Source organism: Thalassophryne amazonica, chromosome 3 (genome assembly GCF_902500255.1).
Source record: "Thalassophryne amazonica chromosome 3, fThaAma1.1, whole genome shotgun sequence".
NCBI lineage: Eukaryota > Metazoa > Chordata > Actinopteri > Batrachoidiformes > Batrachoididae > Thalassophryne > Thalassophryne amazonica.
In genome coordinates this window covers 1224237-1239204 of record NC_047105.1, presented here as the reverse complement: position 1 = coordinate 1239204, position 14968 = coordinate 1224237, and the positions used below count along the sequence as shown (strand labels likewise).

Genomic DNA, 14968 nt, shown 5'->3' with positions numbered 1-14968 from the left:
TTGGAACCTGGCTCACCAAGGCAGACAAGTCTGGCCTGCCTGGTAGGTTTAAAGCCTGGATCTACCAGCATTCCCTCCTGCCCCGCATCCTGTGGCCCCTGTTGATTTATGCAGTCCCAGTAACAGCAGTTGAGTCCCTAGAGAGGAAGATTAGTGGCTTTCTTCTAAAGTGGCTGGGACTTCCTCGCAGCCTTACCAGCGCTGCCCTGTACAGAACAAGTAACATCCTGCAGCTTCCTCTCAGTGGTCTCACAGAAGAGTTCATGCTGGCACGCACCAGAGAAGTTCTACAATACAGGGACTCAAAGGACTGCAAAGTGTCAGCAGCTGGCATCGAGGTGAGGACAGGAAGGAAGTGGAAGGCATGGGAAGCAGTGGAGCTGGCAGAGTCACGCCTAAGACAGAAGGCATTGGTGGGCACTGTGGCAACAGGCAGAGCAGGCTTGGGTATCGTAGGAGCAGCAAAGAGGGCCATTAAGTCCGCAAGTGAAGCCGCCGAAAAGGCCACCAGGTGGCTTTGGATGAAGAGGGCAGATCCATTTGCTGCTACTGGGACGCAAGTCGGGGTTTGATCACCCCCAGCTGGGTTGCCTGGGTGAGGGTGTATGATGTTGCAAGAACCGAAACACCCGATGACCCCAGGATACATCACTGATGATGTGTCCCAGTGCATCCATGAGGTGTATTTTGAATATACAACCCCTGGCAAAAATTATGGAATCACCGGCCTCGGAGGATGTTCATTCGGTTGTTTAATTTTGTAGAAAAAAAGCAGATCACAGACATGACACAAAACTAAAGTCATTTCAAATGGCAACTTTCTGGCTTTAAGAAACACTATAAGAAATCAGGAAAAAAAAATTGTGGCAGTCAGTAACGGTTACTTTTTTAGACCAAGCAGAGGGGGAAAAAAATATGGACTCAGTCAATTCTGAGGAAAAAATTATGGAATCGTGAAAAACAAAAAAAACTCTCCAACACATCACTAGTATTTTGTTGCACCACCTCTGGCTTTTCTAACAGCTTGCAGTCTCTGAGGCATGGACTTAATGAGTGACAAACAGTACTCTTCATCAATCTGGCTCCAACTTTCTCTGATTGCTGTTGCCAGATCAGCTTTGCAGGTTGGAGCCTTGTCATGGACCATTTTCTTCAACTTCCACCAAAGATTTTCAATTGGATTAAGATCCGGACTATTTGCAGGCCATGACATTGACCCTATGTGTCTTTTTACAAGGAATGTTTTCACAGTTTTTGCTCTATGGCAAGATGCATTATCATCTTGAAAAATGATTTCATCATCCCCAAACATCCTTTCAATTGATGGGATAATAAGTGTCCAAAATATCAATGTAAACTTGTGCATTTATTGATGATGTAATGACAGCCATCTCCCCAGTGCCTTTACCTGACATGCAGCCCCATATCATCAATGACTGTGGAAATTTACATGTTCTCTTCACGCAGTCATCTTTATCTCATTGGAACGGCACCAAACAAAAGTTCCAGCATCATCACCTTGCACAATGCAGATTCCAGATTCATCACTGAATATGACTTTCATCCAGTCATCCACAGTCCACGATTGCTTTTCCTTAGCCCATTGTAACCTTGTTTTTTTTCTGTTTAGGTGTTAATGATGGCTTTCGTTTAGCTTTTCTGTATGTAAATCCCATTTCCTTTAGGCGGTTTCTTAGAGTTCGGTCACAGACGTTGACTCCAGTTTCCTCCCATTCGTTCCTCATTTGTTTTATTGTGCATTTTCGATTTTTGAGACATATTGCTTTAAGTTTTTTGTCTTGACGCTTTGATGTCTTCCTTGGTCTACCAGTATGTTTGCCTTTAACAACCTTCCCATGTTTTTTATATTTGGTCCAGAGTTTAGACACAGCTGACTGTGAACAACCAACATCTTTTGCAACATTGCGTGATGATTTACCCTCTTTTAAGAGTTTGATAATCCTCTCCTTTGTTTCAATTGACATCTCTCGTGTTGGAGCCATGATTCATGTCAGTCCACTTGGTGCAACAGCTCTCCAAGGTGTGATCACTCCTTTTTAGATGCAGACTAACGAGCAGATCTGATTTGATGCAGGTGTTAGTTTTGGGGATGAAAATTTACAGGGTGATTCCATAATTTATTCCTCAGAATTGAGTGCGTCCGTATTTTTTTTCCCCTCTGCTTGGTCTAAAAAAGTAACCGTTATTGACTGCCACAATGATTTTTCTTGATTTCTTATAGTGTTTCTTAAAGCCAGAAAGTTGCCATTTGAAATGACTTTAGATTTGTGTCATGTCTGTGATCTGCTTTTTTTTTTTTCAAAAAAATTAAACAACTGAATGAACATCCTCCGAGGCCGGTGATTCCATAATTTTTGCCAGGGGTTGTATATATGAGGTCTATTAGAAAAGTATCCGACCTTTTTATTTTTTGCAAAAACCATATGGATTTGAATCACGTGTGATTGCATCAGCCAAGCTTGAACCTTCGTACGCATGCGTGAGTTTTTTCACGCCTGTCGGTTGCGTCAATCGCCTGTGAGCAGGCTTTGTGTGAGCAGTGGTCCACCCCTCTCGTCAGATTTTTATTGTGAATAAATGTCTGAACGATTTGGAGCTTTGCTGCATCAAATTTTTCCAGAAACTGGGAGAGACCTCCAGGTGGACACCATTCGGAAAATTCAGATGGCTTTCAGGACAATTCTATGGGGATTACACAGATTAAGGAGTGCTCCAACCGGTTTAAAGACCGCCCACAGCGTCTGAGAGCGCGGCGCACTCCGAGCGCCGATCGACAGGCTGACACCCCGATGAAACAACCAGATCATTTCCAACGTGAAGGCTTTGTTGATCTAAATCTGACTTCCACAAAAATGGCAGAAGACGTGGACATCAAGACTTGTTCGGCACATTCCACTGTTACAGGAGTGTTTTTTTTTTGTTTTTTTTCATGGAAAGAGAAGAGGAGGGATGCACCAAGGAGCCGCTCATGGCGCGGGACAAAAGCACCTCCGTGTTGGTCTCACAGGATGGCTTTCAGTGGCTTTTCAGTCGTGTGACTATCCGAGAAATTGTCCATGAGCTGGACATGCCAGAACATGTCCTGTGAGGCTTCATCACGGCGTTGCTTTGCGCCATGTGGCTCCACCACGATGCGCGGAATTCATCCGCTCCTCTTTCCATGACAAAAAGTCCTGTAACAGTGGAATGTGCCATTCATTTCCACACTGGACGCTGTGTTCATCCGGGACGTCGTCTGACTTCCACAGGAATTGCAGAAGACGTGGACATCTGCACTTTTTCGGCACATTGAGCAACGCTGTGATGAAGCCTCACAGGACATGTTCTGGCACAATTTATGCACAATTTCTCGGATAGTCACACGACTGAAAAGCCGCCTGAAAGCCGTCCTGTGAGACCAACACGGAGGTGCTTTTGTCCCGCGCCATGAGCGGCTCCTTGGTGCATCCCTCCGCTTCTCTTTCCATGAAAAAAAAAACACTCCTGTAACAGTGGAATGTGCCGAAAAAGTCTTGATGTCCACGTCTTCTGCCATTTTTGTGGAAGTCAGACGACATCCCGGATCAACAAAGCCTTCACGTTGGAAATGATCTGGTTGTTTCAGCGGGGTGTTAGCCTGTCGATCGGCGCTCGGAGTGCGCCGTGCTCTCAGACGCTGTGAGCGGTTTTTAAACCGGCTGGAGCACTCCTTAATCTGTGTAATCCCCATAAAATCATCCCTGAAAGCCATCTGAATTTTCCGAATGGTGTCCACCTGGAGGTCTCTCAGTTTCTGGAAAAATTTGATGCAGCAAAGCTCCAAATCGTTCAGACATTTATTCGCAATAAAAATCCGACGAGAGGGGTGGACCACTGCTTACACAAAGCCTGCTCACAGGCGAATGACGCAACCGACAGGCGTGAAAAAACTCATGTATGCGCACGAAGGTTCAAGCTTGGCTGATGCAATCACACGTGATTCAAATCCATATGGTTTTTGAAAAAATAAGGTCCGATACTTTTCTAACAGACCTCGTATGTATATGTACGAAGTCTGGTGGTTGGCTCTCACTGCGGTATTGTATCACTTCCTGTTCCGGAGCACAGCGGTGTTTTTCTGTATCTGTTAGCTGTTTAATCTGCGCAGTTAGATTGATCTAGTTATCTAGATTACGATTTGTTTCCCAGTGTAATCTTTATGTGCCTTAACTAAAGCACTCATTCTGCTGAATCACCTCTAAATTATTTACACATTATTCACTTTGCGTGTTTTAGGAATCCGCTAGCTTAGCGTAGCTACTAGCTCTTAGCCGATTTAGCATGGCGGCTTCTCCTGTCTCTCCCGCACTTTTCTGCTCTGGGTGTGAAATGTTTAGTTATTCCTCGGCCTCCTTTAGCAGTAATGGTACTTGTAATAAGTGTAGCTTATTCGTAGCTTTGGAGGCCAGGCTGGGCGAATTGGAGACTCGGCTCCGCACCGTGGAAAATTCTACAGCTAGCCAGGCCCCTGTAGTCGGTGCGGACCAAGGTAGCTTAGCCGCCGTTAGTTCCCCTCTGGCAGATCCCGAGCAGCCGGGAAAGCAGGCTGACTGGGTGACTGTGAGGAGGAAGCGTAGCCCTAAACAGAAGCCCCGTGTACACCGCCAACCCGTTCACATTTCTAACCGTTTTTCCCCACTCGACGACACACCCGCCGAGTATCAAACTCTGGTTATTGGCGACTCTGTTTTGAGAAATGTGAAGTTAGGGACACCAGCAACCATAGTCAATTGTCTTCCGGGGGCCAGAGCAGGCGACATTGAAGGAAATTTGAAACTGCTGGTTAAGGCTAAGCGTAAATTTGGTAAGATTGTAATTCACGTCGGCAGTAATGACACCCGGTTACGCCAATCGGAGGTCACTAAAATTAACATTAAATCGGTGTGTAACTTTGCAAAAACAATGTCGGACTCTGTAGTTTTCTCTGGGCCCCTCCCCAATCAGACCGGGAGTGACATGTTTAGCCGCATGTTCTCCTTGAATTGCTGGCTGTCTGAGTGGTGTCCAAAAAATGAGGTGGGCTTCATAGATAATTGGCAAAGCTTCTGGGGAAAACCTGGTCTTGTTAGGAGAGACGGCATCCATCCCACTTTGGATGGAGCAGCTCTCATTTCTAGAAATCTGGCTAATTTTCTTAAATCCTCCAAACCGTGACTATCCAGGGTTGGGACCAGGAAGCAGAGTTGTAGTCTTACACACCTCTCTGCAGCTTCTCTCCCCCTGCCATCCCCTCATTACCCCATCCCCGTAGAGATGGTGCCTGCTCCCAGACCACCAATAACCAGCAAAAATCTATTTAAGCATAAAAATTCAAAAAGAAAAAATAATATAGCACCTTCTACTGCACCACAGACTAAAACAGTTAAATGTGGTCTATTAAACATTAGGTCTCTCTCTTCTAAGTCCCTGTTGGTAAATGATATAATAATTGATCAACATATTGATTTATTCTGCCTAACAGAAACCTGGTTACAGCAGGATGAATATGTTAGTTTAAATGAGTCAACACCCCCGAGTCACACTAACTGTCAGAATGCTCGTAGCACGGGCCGGGGCGGTGGATTAGCAGCAATCTTCCATTCCAGCTTATTAATTAATCAAAAACCCAGACAGAGCTTTAATTCATTTGAAAGCTTGTCTCTTAGTCTTGTCCATCCAAATTGGAAGTCCCAAAAACCAGTTTTATTTGTTATTATCTATCGTCCACCTGGTCGTTACTGTGAGTTTCTCTGTGAATTTTCAGACCTTTTGTCTGACTTAGTGCTTAGCTCAGATAAGATAATTATAGTGGGCGATTTTAACATCCACACAGATGCTGAGAATGACAGCCTCAACACTGCATTTAATCTATTATTAGACTCTATTGGCTTTGCTCAAAAAGTAAATGAGTCCACCCACCACTTTAATCATATCTTAGATCTTGTTCTGACTTATGGTATGGAAATAGAAGACTTAACAGTATTCCCTGAAAACTCCCATCTGTCTGATCATTTCTTAATAACATTTACATTTACTCTGATGGACTACCCAGCAGTGGGGAATACGTTTCATTACACTAGAAGTCTTTCAGAAAGCGCTGTAACTAGGTTTAAGGATATGATTCCTTCTTTATGTTCTCTAATGCCATATAACAACACAGTGCAGAGTAGCTACCTAAACTCTGTAAGGGAGATAGAGTATCTCGTCAATAGTTTTACATCCTCATTGAAGACAACTTTGGATGCTGTAGCTCCTCTGAAAAAGAGAGCTTTAAATCAGAAGTGTCTGACTCCATGGTATAACTCTCAAACTCGTAGCTTAAAGCAGATAACCCGTAAGTTGGAGAGGAAATGGCGTCTCACTAATTTAGAAGATCTTCACTTAGCCTGGAAAAAGAGTCTGTTGCTCTATAAAAAAGCCCTCCGTAAAGCTAGGACATCTTTCTACTCATCACTAATTGAAGAAAATAAGAACAACCCCAGGTTTCTTTTCAGCACTGTAGCCAGGCTGACAAAGAGTCAGAGCTCTATTGAGCTGAGTATTCCATTATCTTTAACTAGTAATGAGTTCATGACTTTCTTTGCTAACAAAATTTTAACTATTAGAGAAAAAATTACTCATAACCATCCCAAAGACGTATCGTTATCTTTGGCTGCTTTCAGTGATGCCGGTATTTGGTTAGACTCTTTCTCTCCGATTGTTCTGTCTGAGTTATTTTCATTAGTTACTTCATCCAAACCATCAACATGTTTATTAGACCCCATTCCTACCAGGCTGCTCAAGGAAGCCCTACCATTATTTAATGCTTCGATCTTAAATATGATCAATCTATCTTTGTTAGTTGGCTATGTACCACAGGCTTTTAAGGTGGCAGTAATTAAACCATTACTTAAAAAGCCATCACTTGACCCAGCTATCTTAGCTAATTATAGGCCAATCTCCAACCTTCCTTTTCTCTCAAAAATTCTTGAAAGGGTAGTTGTAAAACAGCTAACTGATCATCTGCAGAGGAATGGTCTATTTGAAGAGTTTCAGTCAGGTTTTAGAATTCATCATAGTACAGAAACAGCATTAGTGAAGGTTACAAATGATCTTCTTATGGCCTCGGACAGTGGACTCATCTCTGTGCTTGTTCTGTTAGACCTCAGTGCTGCTTTTGATACTGTTGACCATAAAATTTTATTACAGAGATTAGAGCATGCCATAGGTATTAAAGGCACTGCGCTGCGGTGGTTTGAATCATATTTGTCTAATAGATTACAATTTGTTCATGTAAATGGGGAATCTTCTTCACAGACTAAAGTTAATTATGGAGTTCCACAAGGTTCTGTGCTAGGACCAATTTTATTCACTTTATATATGCTTCCCTTAGGCAGTATTATTAGACGGTATTGCTTAAATTTTCATTGTTACGCAGATGATACCCAGCTTTATCTATCCATGAAGCCAGAGGACACACACCAATTAGCTAAACTGCAGGATTGTCTTACAGACATAAAGACATGGATGACCTCTAATTTCCTGCTTTTAAACTCAGATAAAACTGAAGTTATTGTTCTTGGCCCCACAAATCTTAGAAACATGGTGTCTAACCAGATCCTTACTCTGGATGGCATTACCCTGACCTCTAGTAATACTGTGAGAAATCTTGGAGTCATTTTTGATCAGGATATGTCATTCAAAGCGCATATTAAACAAATATGTAGGACTGCTTTTTTGCATTTACGCAATATCTCTAAAATCAGAAAGGTCTTGTCTCAGAGTGATGCTGAAAAACTAATTCATGCATTTATTTCCTCTAGGCTGGACTATTGTAATTCATTATTATCAGGTTGTCCTAAAAGTTCCCTAAAAAGCCTTCAGTTAATTCAAAATGCTGCAGCTAGAGTGCTGACGGGGACTAGAAGGAGAGAGCATATCTCACCCATATTGGCCTCTCTTCATTGGCTTCCTGTTAATTCTAGAATAGAATTTAAAATTCTTCTTCTTACTTATAAGGTTTTGAATAATCAGGTCCCATCTTATCTTAGGGACCTCGTAGTACCATATCACCCCAATAGAGCGCTTCGCTCTCAGACTGCAGGCTTACTTGTAGTTCCTAGGGTTTGTAAGAGTAGAATGGGAGGCAGAGCCTTCAGCTTTCAGGCTCCTCTCCTGTGGAACCAGCTCCCAATTCAGATCAGGGAGACAGACACCCTCTCTACTTTTAAGATTAGGCTTAAAACTTTCCTTTTTGCTAAAGCTTATAGTTAGGGCTGGATCAGGTGACCCTGAACCATCCCTTAGTTATGCTGCTATAGACGTAGACTGCTGGGGGGTTCCCATGATGCACTGTTTCTTTCTCTTTTTGCTCTGTATGCACCACTCTGCATTTAATCATTAGTGATCGATCTCTGCTCCCCTCCACAGCATGTCTTTTTCCTGGTTCTCTCCCTCAGCCCCAACCAGTCCCAGCAGAAGACTGCCCCTCCCTGAGCCTGGTTCTGCTGGAGGTTTCTTCCTGTTAAAAGGGAGTTTTTCCTTCCCACTGTAGCCAAGTGCTTGCTCACAGGGGGTCGTTTTGACCGTTGGGGTTTTACATCATTATTGTATGGCCTTGCCTTACAATATAAAGCGCCTTGGGGCAACTGTTTGTTGTGATTTGGCGCTATATAAAAAAAAAATTGATTGATTGATTGATATATATGTGTATATATATGTATATATGTGTATGTGTGTATGTATATGAGGTCTGTGAGAAAAGTATTGTACCTTTTTAATTATTTTCAAAAACTATATGGATTTGAATCACGTGCGATTACATCAGCCAACCTTGAACCCTTGTGCGCATGCGTGAGTTTTTTCACGCTTGTCGGTTGCGTCATTCGCCTGTGGGCAGGCTTTGAGTGAGCATTGGTCCACCCCTCCCGTCGGAATTCCTTTGTCTGAGAAGTTGCTGAGAGACTGCCGCTTTGCTTGATCAAAATTTTTTCAGAAACTGAGACACATCGAAGTGGACACCATTCGAGAAATTCATATGGTTTTCGGTGAAAATTTTAACGGCTGATGACAGATTATGGAGTGTTACTATCGCTTTAAAGACAGCCCACGGCGCAGGACGGCGCCTCACCCGAGCCACCGTCGTCAGCCTGTTTCAAGCTGAAAACCTTCAAATTTAAGCCTCTGTTGACCCAGGACGTCTTGAGAGAGCTGAGAAGTTTCAGAAGAGGTCGGGATCAGCAGTTTATCCGGACATTCCACTGTTAAAGGAGATTTCGTAATGAAAGACGTGCGGACGGATTCGCACGTCGGCACCCAGTCGCTCATGACGCGACGCCACAGGAAAACACCTCCGTTATAAGCCTTACAGGACAAGTTGGAACATGCCCAGCTGTTAAACAATTTCTCGGATACTCACTCGACTGAAAGCTGCCTGAATCTTTCGAATGGTTTCCAATACGGAGGTGTTTTTCTGTGCCGCCGCGCTAATTCGTCCGCACGTCTTTCATTACAAAATCTCCTTTAACAGTGGAATGTCCGGATAAACTGCTGATCCCGACCTCTTCTGAAACTTCTCTGCTCTCTCACGACGTCCTGCATCAACAGAGGCTTACATTTGGAAGTTTTCAGCTTGAAACAGGCTGACGACGGCGGCTCGGGGCATGGCACGCCGTCCGGCGCTGTGGGCTGTCCTTAAAGCAATAGTAACACTCCATAATCTCTCATCAGCCCTTAAAATTTTCACCGAAAACCATATGAATTTCTCAAATGGTGTCCACTTGGATGTGTCTCACAGTTTCTGAAAGAATTTTGATCAAGCAAAGCGGCAGTCTCTCAACAAGTTTTCAGACAAAGGAATTCCGACGGGAGGGGTGGACCAGTGCTCACTCAAAGCCTGCCCACAGGCGAATGACGCAACCGACAGGCGTGAAAGAACTCACGCGTGCGCACGAGGGTTCAACGTTGGCTGATGTAATCGCACGTGATTCAAATCCATATAGTTTTTGAAAAAAATAAAAAGGTACGATACTTTTCTCACAGACCGTGTGTGTGTATGTATATGTGTGTGTGTGTGTGTGTGTGTGTGTGTGTGTGTGTGTGTATGTATATATATACACACACACGCACGCATGCGCGTCATTCGCCTGTGAGCAGGCTTGGAGTGAGGTGTGGTCCACCCCTCTCGTCTATTTTTTATTGCGAATAAATGTCTGAACGATTTGGATCTTTGCTGCATCAATTTGTTTCCAGAAACTGTGAGAGACCTCCAGGTGGACACAGTTCGAAAAATTAATATGGCTTTCAGGGACGATTTTATGGGGATTAAACAGATTACGGGGTGTTACTGCTGCTTTAAGGACGGCCCACAACTCCTGAGAGCGCGGCGCGCTCCCAGCCCCCATCGACAGGCTGACACCCCGCTGGAACAACCAGATCATTTCCAACGTGAAAGCTTTGTTGATCCGGGACCTCGTCTGATTTTCACAAAAAGGCAGAAGATGTGGACATCAGCACTTTAAAGGCACATTCCACCGTTAGTTTTTTTTTCATGGAAAAAGAAGCGGAGGGACGCACCACCGTGCCGCTCATGGCGCGGCACAAAACCACCTCGGTGTTGGTCTCACAGGACGGCTTAAAGGTGGATTACAGACGGCTGTCGGTTGCTTTTCAGTCGTGTGATTATCCGATTGTGACTGTGCATGAGCTGGACTTGCTGGACCTACCCCAACATGTCCTGGAAGGCTTCATCACGGCGTTGCTTTGTGCCGAGCGGCTGCACCGCGATGCGCGGTGGAGCAGCTTCTCTTCCCGTGACAAAAACTCCTGTAACAGTGAAATGTGCTATTCATTTCTAAATTGGATGCTGTCTTGATCCGGTATGTCGTCTGACTAGCACAGGAATTGTGAAAAGACGTGGACATCAGCACTTTTCCGGCACATTAAGACAGACGTGCGGAGTTCCGCGCGTCACGGTGCAGCCGCTCGGCGCAAAGCAACGCCGTGATGAAGCCTCACGGGACATGTTGGGGCATGTCCAGCTCATGCACAATCACAATCGGATATTCGCATGACTGGAAAGCAACCGGAATCCGTCTGAAATCCACCTTTAAGCCGTTCTGTGAGACCAGCACCGAGGTGGTTTTGTCCCGCGTAATGAACAGCTCCGTGGTGTGTCCCTCCGCTTCTTTTTCCATGAAAAAAAACTCCTGTAACAGTGGAATGTGCCGATAAAGTGCTGATGTCCACATCTTCTGCCTTTTTGTGAAAGTCAGACGAGGTCCCGGATCAACAAAGCTTTCACGTTGGAAATGATCTGGTTGTTTGTGCGGGGTGTCAGCCTGTCGACGGGGGCTGGGAGCGCGCCGCGCTCTCTGCAGTTGTGGGCCATCCTTAAAGGGGCAGTAACACCCTGTAATCTGTTTAATCCCCATAAAATCATCCCTGAAAGCCATATTAATTTTTCGAACGGTGTCCACCTGGAGGTCTTACAGTTTCTGGAAAAAAATTGATGCAGCAAAGCTCCAAATCATTCAGACATTTATTCGCAATAAAAAAATAGACGAGAGGGGTGGACCAGTGCTCACACAAAGCCTGCTCACAGGCGAATGACGCAACTGACAGGCATGAAAAAACTCACGCATGCGCACGAGGGTTCAAGCTTGTCTGATGTAATCACACGTGATTCAAATCCATATGGTTTTTAAAAAAAAAATAAGGTCGGATACTTTTCTAACAGACCTCGTGTATGTGTGTGTGTGTGTGTGTGTGTGTGTGTGTGTGTGTGTGTGTGTGTGTGTGTGTATATATATATATATATATATATGTGTGTGTGTGTGTGTATACACACACAGTGGTCTCTCGTTTATAGCGGGAGTTACATTCTAAAAATAACCCGCAATAAGCGAAATCTGTGAAATAGTCAGCGCTATTTTTTGTAATTATAGATGTTTTAAGGCTGTAAAACCCCTCACTACACACTTTATACACTTTTCTCAAACAGGCATTAGCATTTTCTCACTTTTCTCTCTTTTTTCTTCTGGGAGAGAAGATTATAAACAGACACACGCAGAACTCTCCCTTCACTCACTGCTTCCCGAGTTACGGATGCAGGACCCGCAAAGAATCCAAGTCCTCTCTCGGTGGCCACGGAGCTCTGCGGCTGCGGTCAACATCCGCATCAAAACAGCGAGCGTAGTCTCTGGACCTGTTGCCAGATTTGGCGCAGCTCCAAACAGCAGACAGGCGGGCGATGTGAGTGGCCCGCTTCTGCGTTTACCGAGCCCCCAGACTCAGTAAGTGCATCAGAGGCAGTGAGAGCAATCGCGGTGATGCTGATCGGTGCTGCGACCGGCCTGCCTGATAAGGACGCAGAACACAATGTGCTGTTAAAAAAAAAAAAAAAAGCATGCCAAATTGCACTAAAAAATTCCGCGAAACTGCGAGGCCGCGAAAGGTGAACCGCGTTATAGCGAGGGGACCTGTGTGTGTGTATTCATTCATACATGATAATCTATAATTCTTTTCCAACATGGTCTGCTTCGCTTTACCCCTCCAAAATATAATATGAGATAGCGTTAGATTACCTCCTAATAATACTTTTAAATCAAATATGTAGCCGAAATCCCCCCCGCACAGATGAAAGAAAAGACGTTGCAGCACTTCACAATAGTTTGGATAATGTTCTCAATCTATTTTAATCACCAATCTGATGATCTGTGGAAAGCATTAACCAGAATACACTTGATATACAACTCCAATTCCAGTGAAGTTGGGACATTGTGTAAAATGTAAATAAAAACAGAATCCAATGATTGTCAAATCCTCTTCAACCTGTATTCAATTGAATACATCACAAAGACAAGATATTTAATGTTCAAACTGATAAACTTGATTGTTTTTGTGCAAATATTTGCTCATTTTGAAATGGATGCCTGCAACACGTTTCAAAAAAGCTGGGACAGTGGTATGTTTCCCACTGTGTTACATCACCTTTCCTTCTTACAACACTCAGTAAGCATTTGGGAACTGAGGACACTAATTGTTGAAGCTTTGTAGGTGGAATTCTTTCCCATTCTTGCTTGATGTACGACTTCAGTTGTTCAACAGTCCGGGGTCTCCGTTGTCGTATTTTGCGCTTCATAATGCGCCACACATTTTCATTGGGCGACAGGTCTGGACTGCAGGCAGGCCAGTCTAGTACCTGCACTCTTTTACTATGAAGCCACGCTGTTCTAACACGTGCAGAATGTGGCTTGGCATTGTCTTGTTGAAATAAGCAGGGACGTCCCTGAAAAAGACGTTGCTTGGATGGCAGCATGTTGCTCCAAAACCTGGATGTACCTTTCAGCACTGATGGTGCCATCACAGATGTGTAAGTTGTCCATGCCATGGGCACTAACACACCCCCATACCATCACAGATTCTGGCTTTTGAACTTTGCCCTGGTAACAATCTGGATGGTCTTTTTCCTCTTTTGTCCAGAGGACACGACGTCCATGATTTCCAAAAACAATTTGAAATGTGAACTCATCAGACCACAGCACACTTTTCCACTTTGCATCTGTCCATTTCAGATGAGCTCGGGCCCAGAGAAGGCGGCTGTGTTTCTGGATGTTGTTGATGTTTGACTTTCACTTTGCATGGTAGTTTTAACTTGCACTTGTACATGTAGTGACAAACTGTGTTAACTGACAGTGGTTTTCTGAAGTGTTCCTGAGCCGACGCGGTAAGATCCTTTACACAATGATGTCAGTTTTTAATGCAGTGCCTCCTGAGGGATCGAAGGTCACGGGCATTCAGTGTTGGTTTTCAGCCTTGCCGCTTTTGTGTAGAAAGTTCTCCATATTCTCTGAGTCTTCTGATTATATTATGGACTGTAGATGATGGAATCCCTAAATTCCTTGCAACTGAACATTGAGAAACATTGTTCTTAAACTGTTGGACTATTTTTTTTATTGCAGTTATTCACAGCGTTGATCCTCGCCCCATCTTTGCTTGTTAACGGCTGAGCCTTTTGGGGATGCTCCTTTTTATACCCAATCATAACACTCACCTGTTTCCAATTAACCTGTTCACCTGTGGAATGTTGCAAACAGGTGTTCTTTGAGCATTGTTACCACTGTCCCAGCTTTTTTGAAACATGTTGCAGGCATCCATTTCAAAATGAGCAAATATTTGCAGAAAAACAATCAAGTTTATCAGTTTGAACATCATTAAATATCTTGTCTTTGTGGTGTATTCAATTGAATATAGGTTGAAGAGGATTTACAAATCATTGCATTCTGTTTTTATTACATTTCACACTTTCAAACTTCATTGGAATTGGGGTTGTACCAGAGGAAAACATGAGTTTTCATCAACTGCACATCATAAATTCCCTGGTTCAAGACCACTCCTGTTACCTCCATGTAATGTAGAGTTGCATCAGGAAGGCTATCTGGTGTAAAACTTGTGCTCAATCAATAAGCAGATCTTGAGATCTGCTGTGGCGACCCTGACTGGAAAGGGGAGAAGCTGTGAACACTTACTGTGACTGAATTATTAATAATTATTATTTACTTTTTCCCCCACTTAACTTTAGATTTTTAAGCCAGCCTTTCGCTCGTATCTTTGACTTTTTATGACGCTGGAGGACTGACTGCAGTTTTAACACAGTAACTGGATGGTGGAAACTGTCCAGGGCGCTTGGTGACGTGTTTGTGTCTCTGCCCAGCAGCGTGCTTGCAGTTGGCAAACATGGCATCTCAGAATGTGGATCCTGCAGTGTCCTCACTCACTCTGAAGGCCAGCGAGAGCGGGAGCAGCACCACCCGGGGATCAGTGTCCAAAAGGTACATTTATCACATAAAGTTACTCAAGTGATCTGGTCCCAGTTTCTTAAAGCACGCTAATCTTTTAGTCTACTGACTTGTAGATTAGCCATCTAACATTCCTCGCCGATTTTTGTGGTCATAGTTGCTTCACCAGTGCA

General features: G+C 44.0%; 1 protein-coding gene across 4 annotated transcripts in view; it reads left to right on the top strand.

Annotated features, from left to right (window-relative positions):
- Window positions 1-14968, top strand: part of ube2c (ubiquitin-conjugating enzyme E2C) — a 120805-nt gene that overhangs the window by 43384 nt on the left and 62453 nt on the right. For 2 of the 4 annotated variants that reach the window (XM_034164358.1, XM_034164339.1), the window contains exon 2: window positions 14714-14828. In XM_034164358.1, the coding sequence (XP_034020249.1) occupies window positions 14734-14828 (95 nt within the window). In that variant the 5' untranslated portion in view covers window positions 14714-14733. Of the gene's footprint in view, window positions 1-14710; window positions 14829-14968 lie in introns of all 4 variants that reach the window. The other 2 variants (XM_034164366.1, XM_034164349.1) reach the window with 1 other exon arrangement.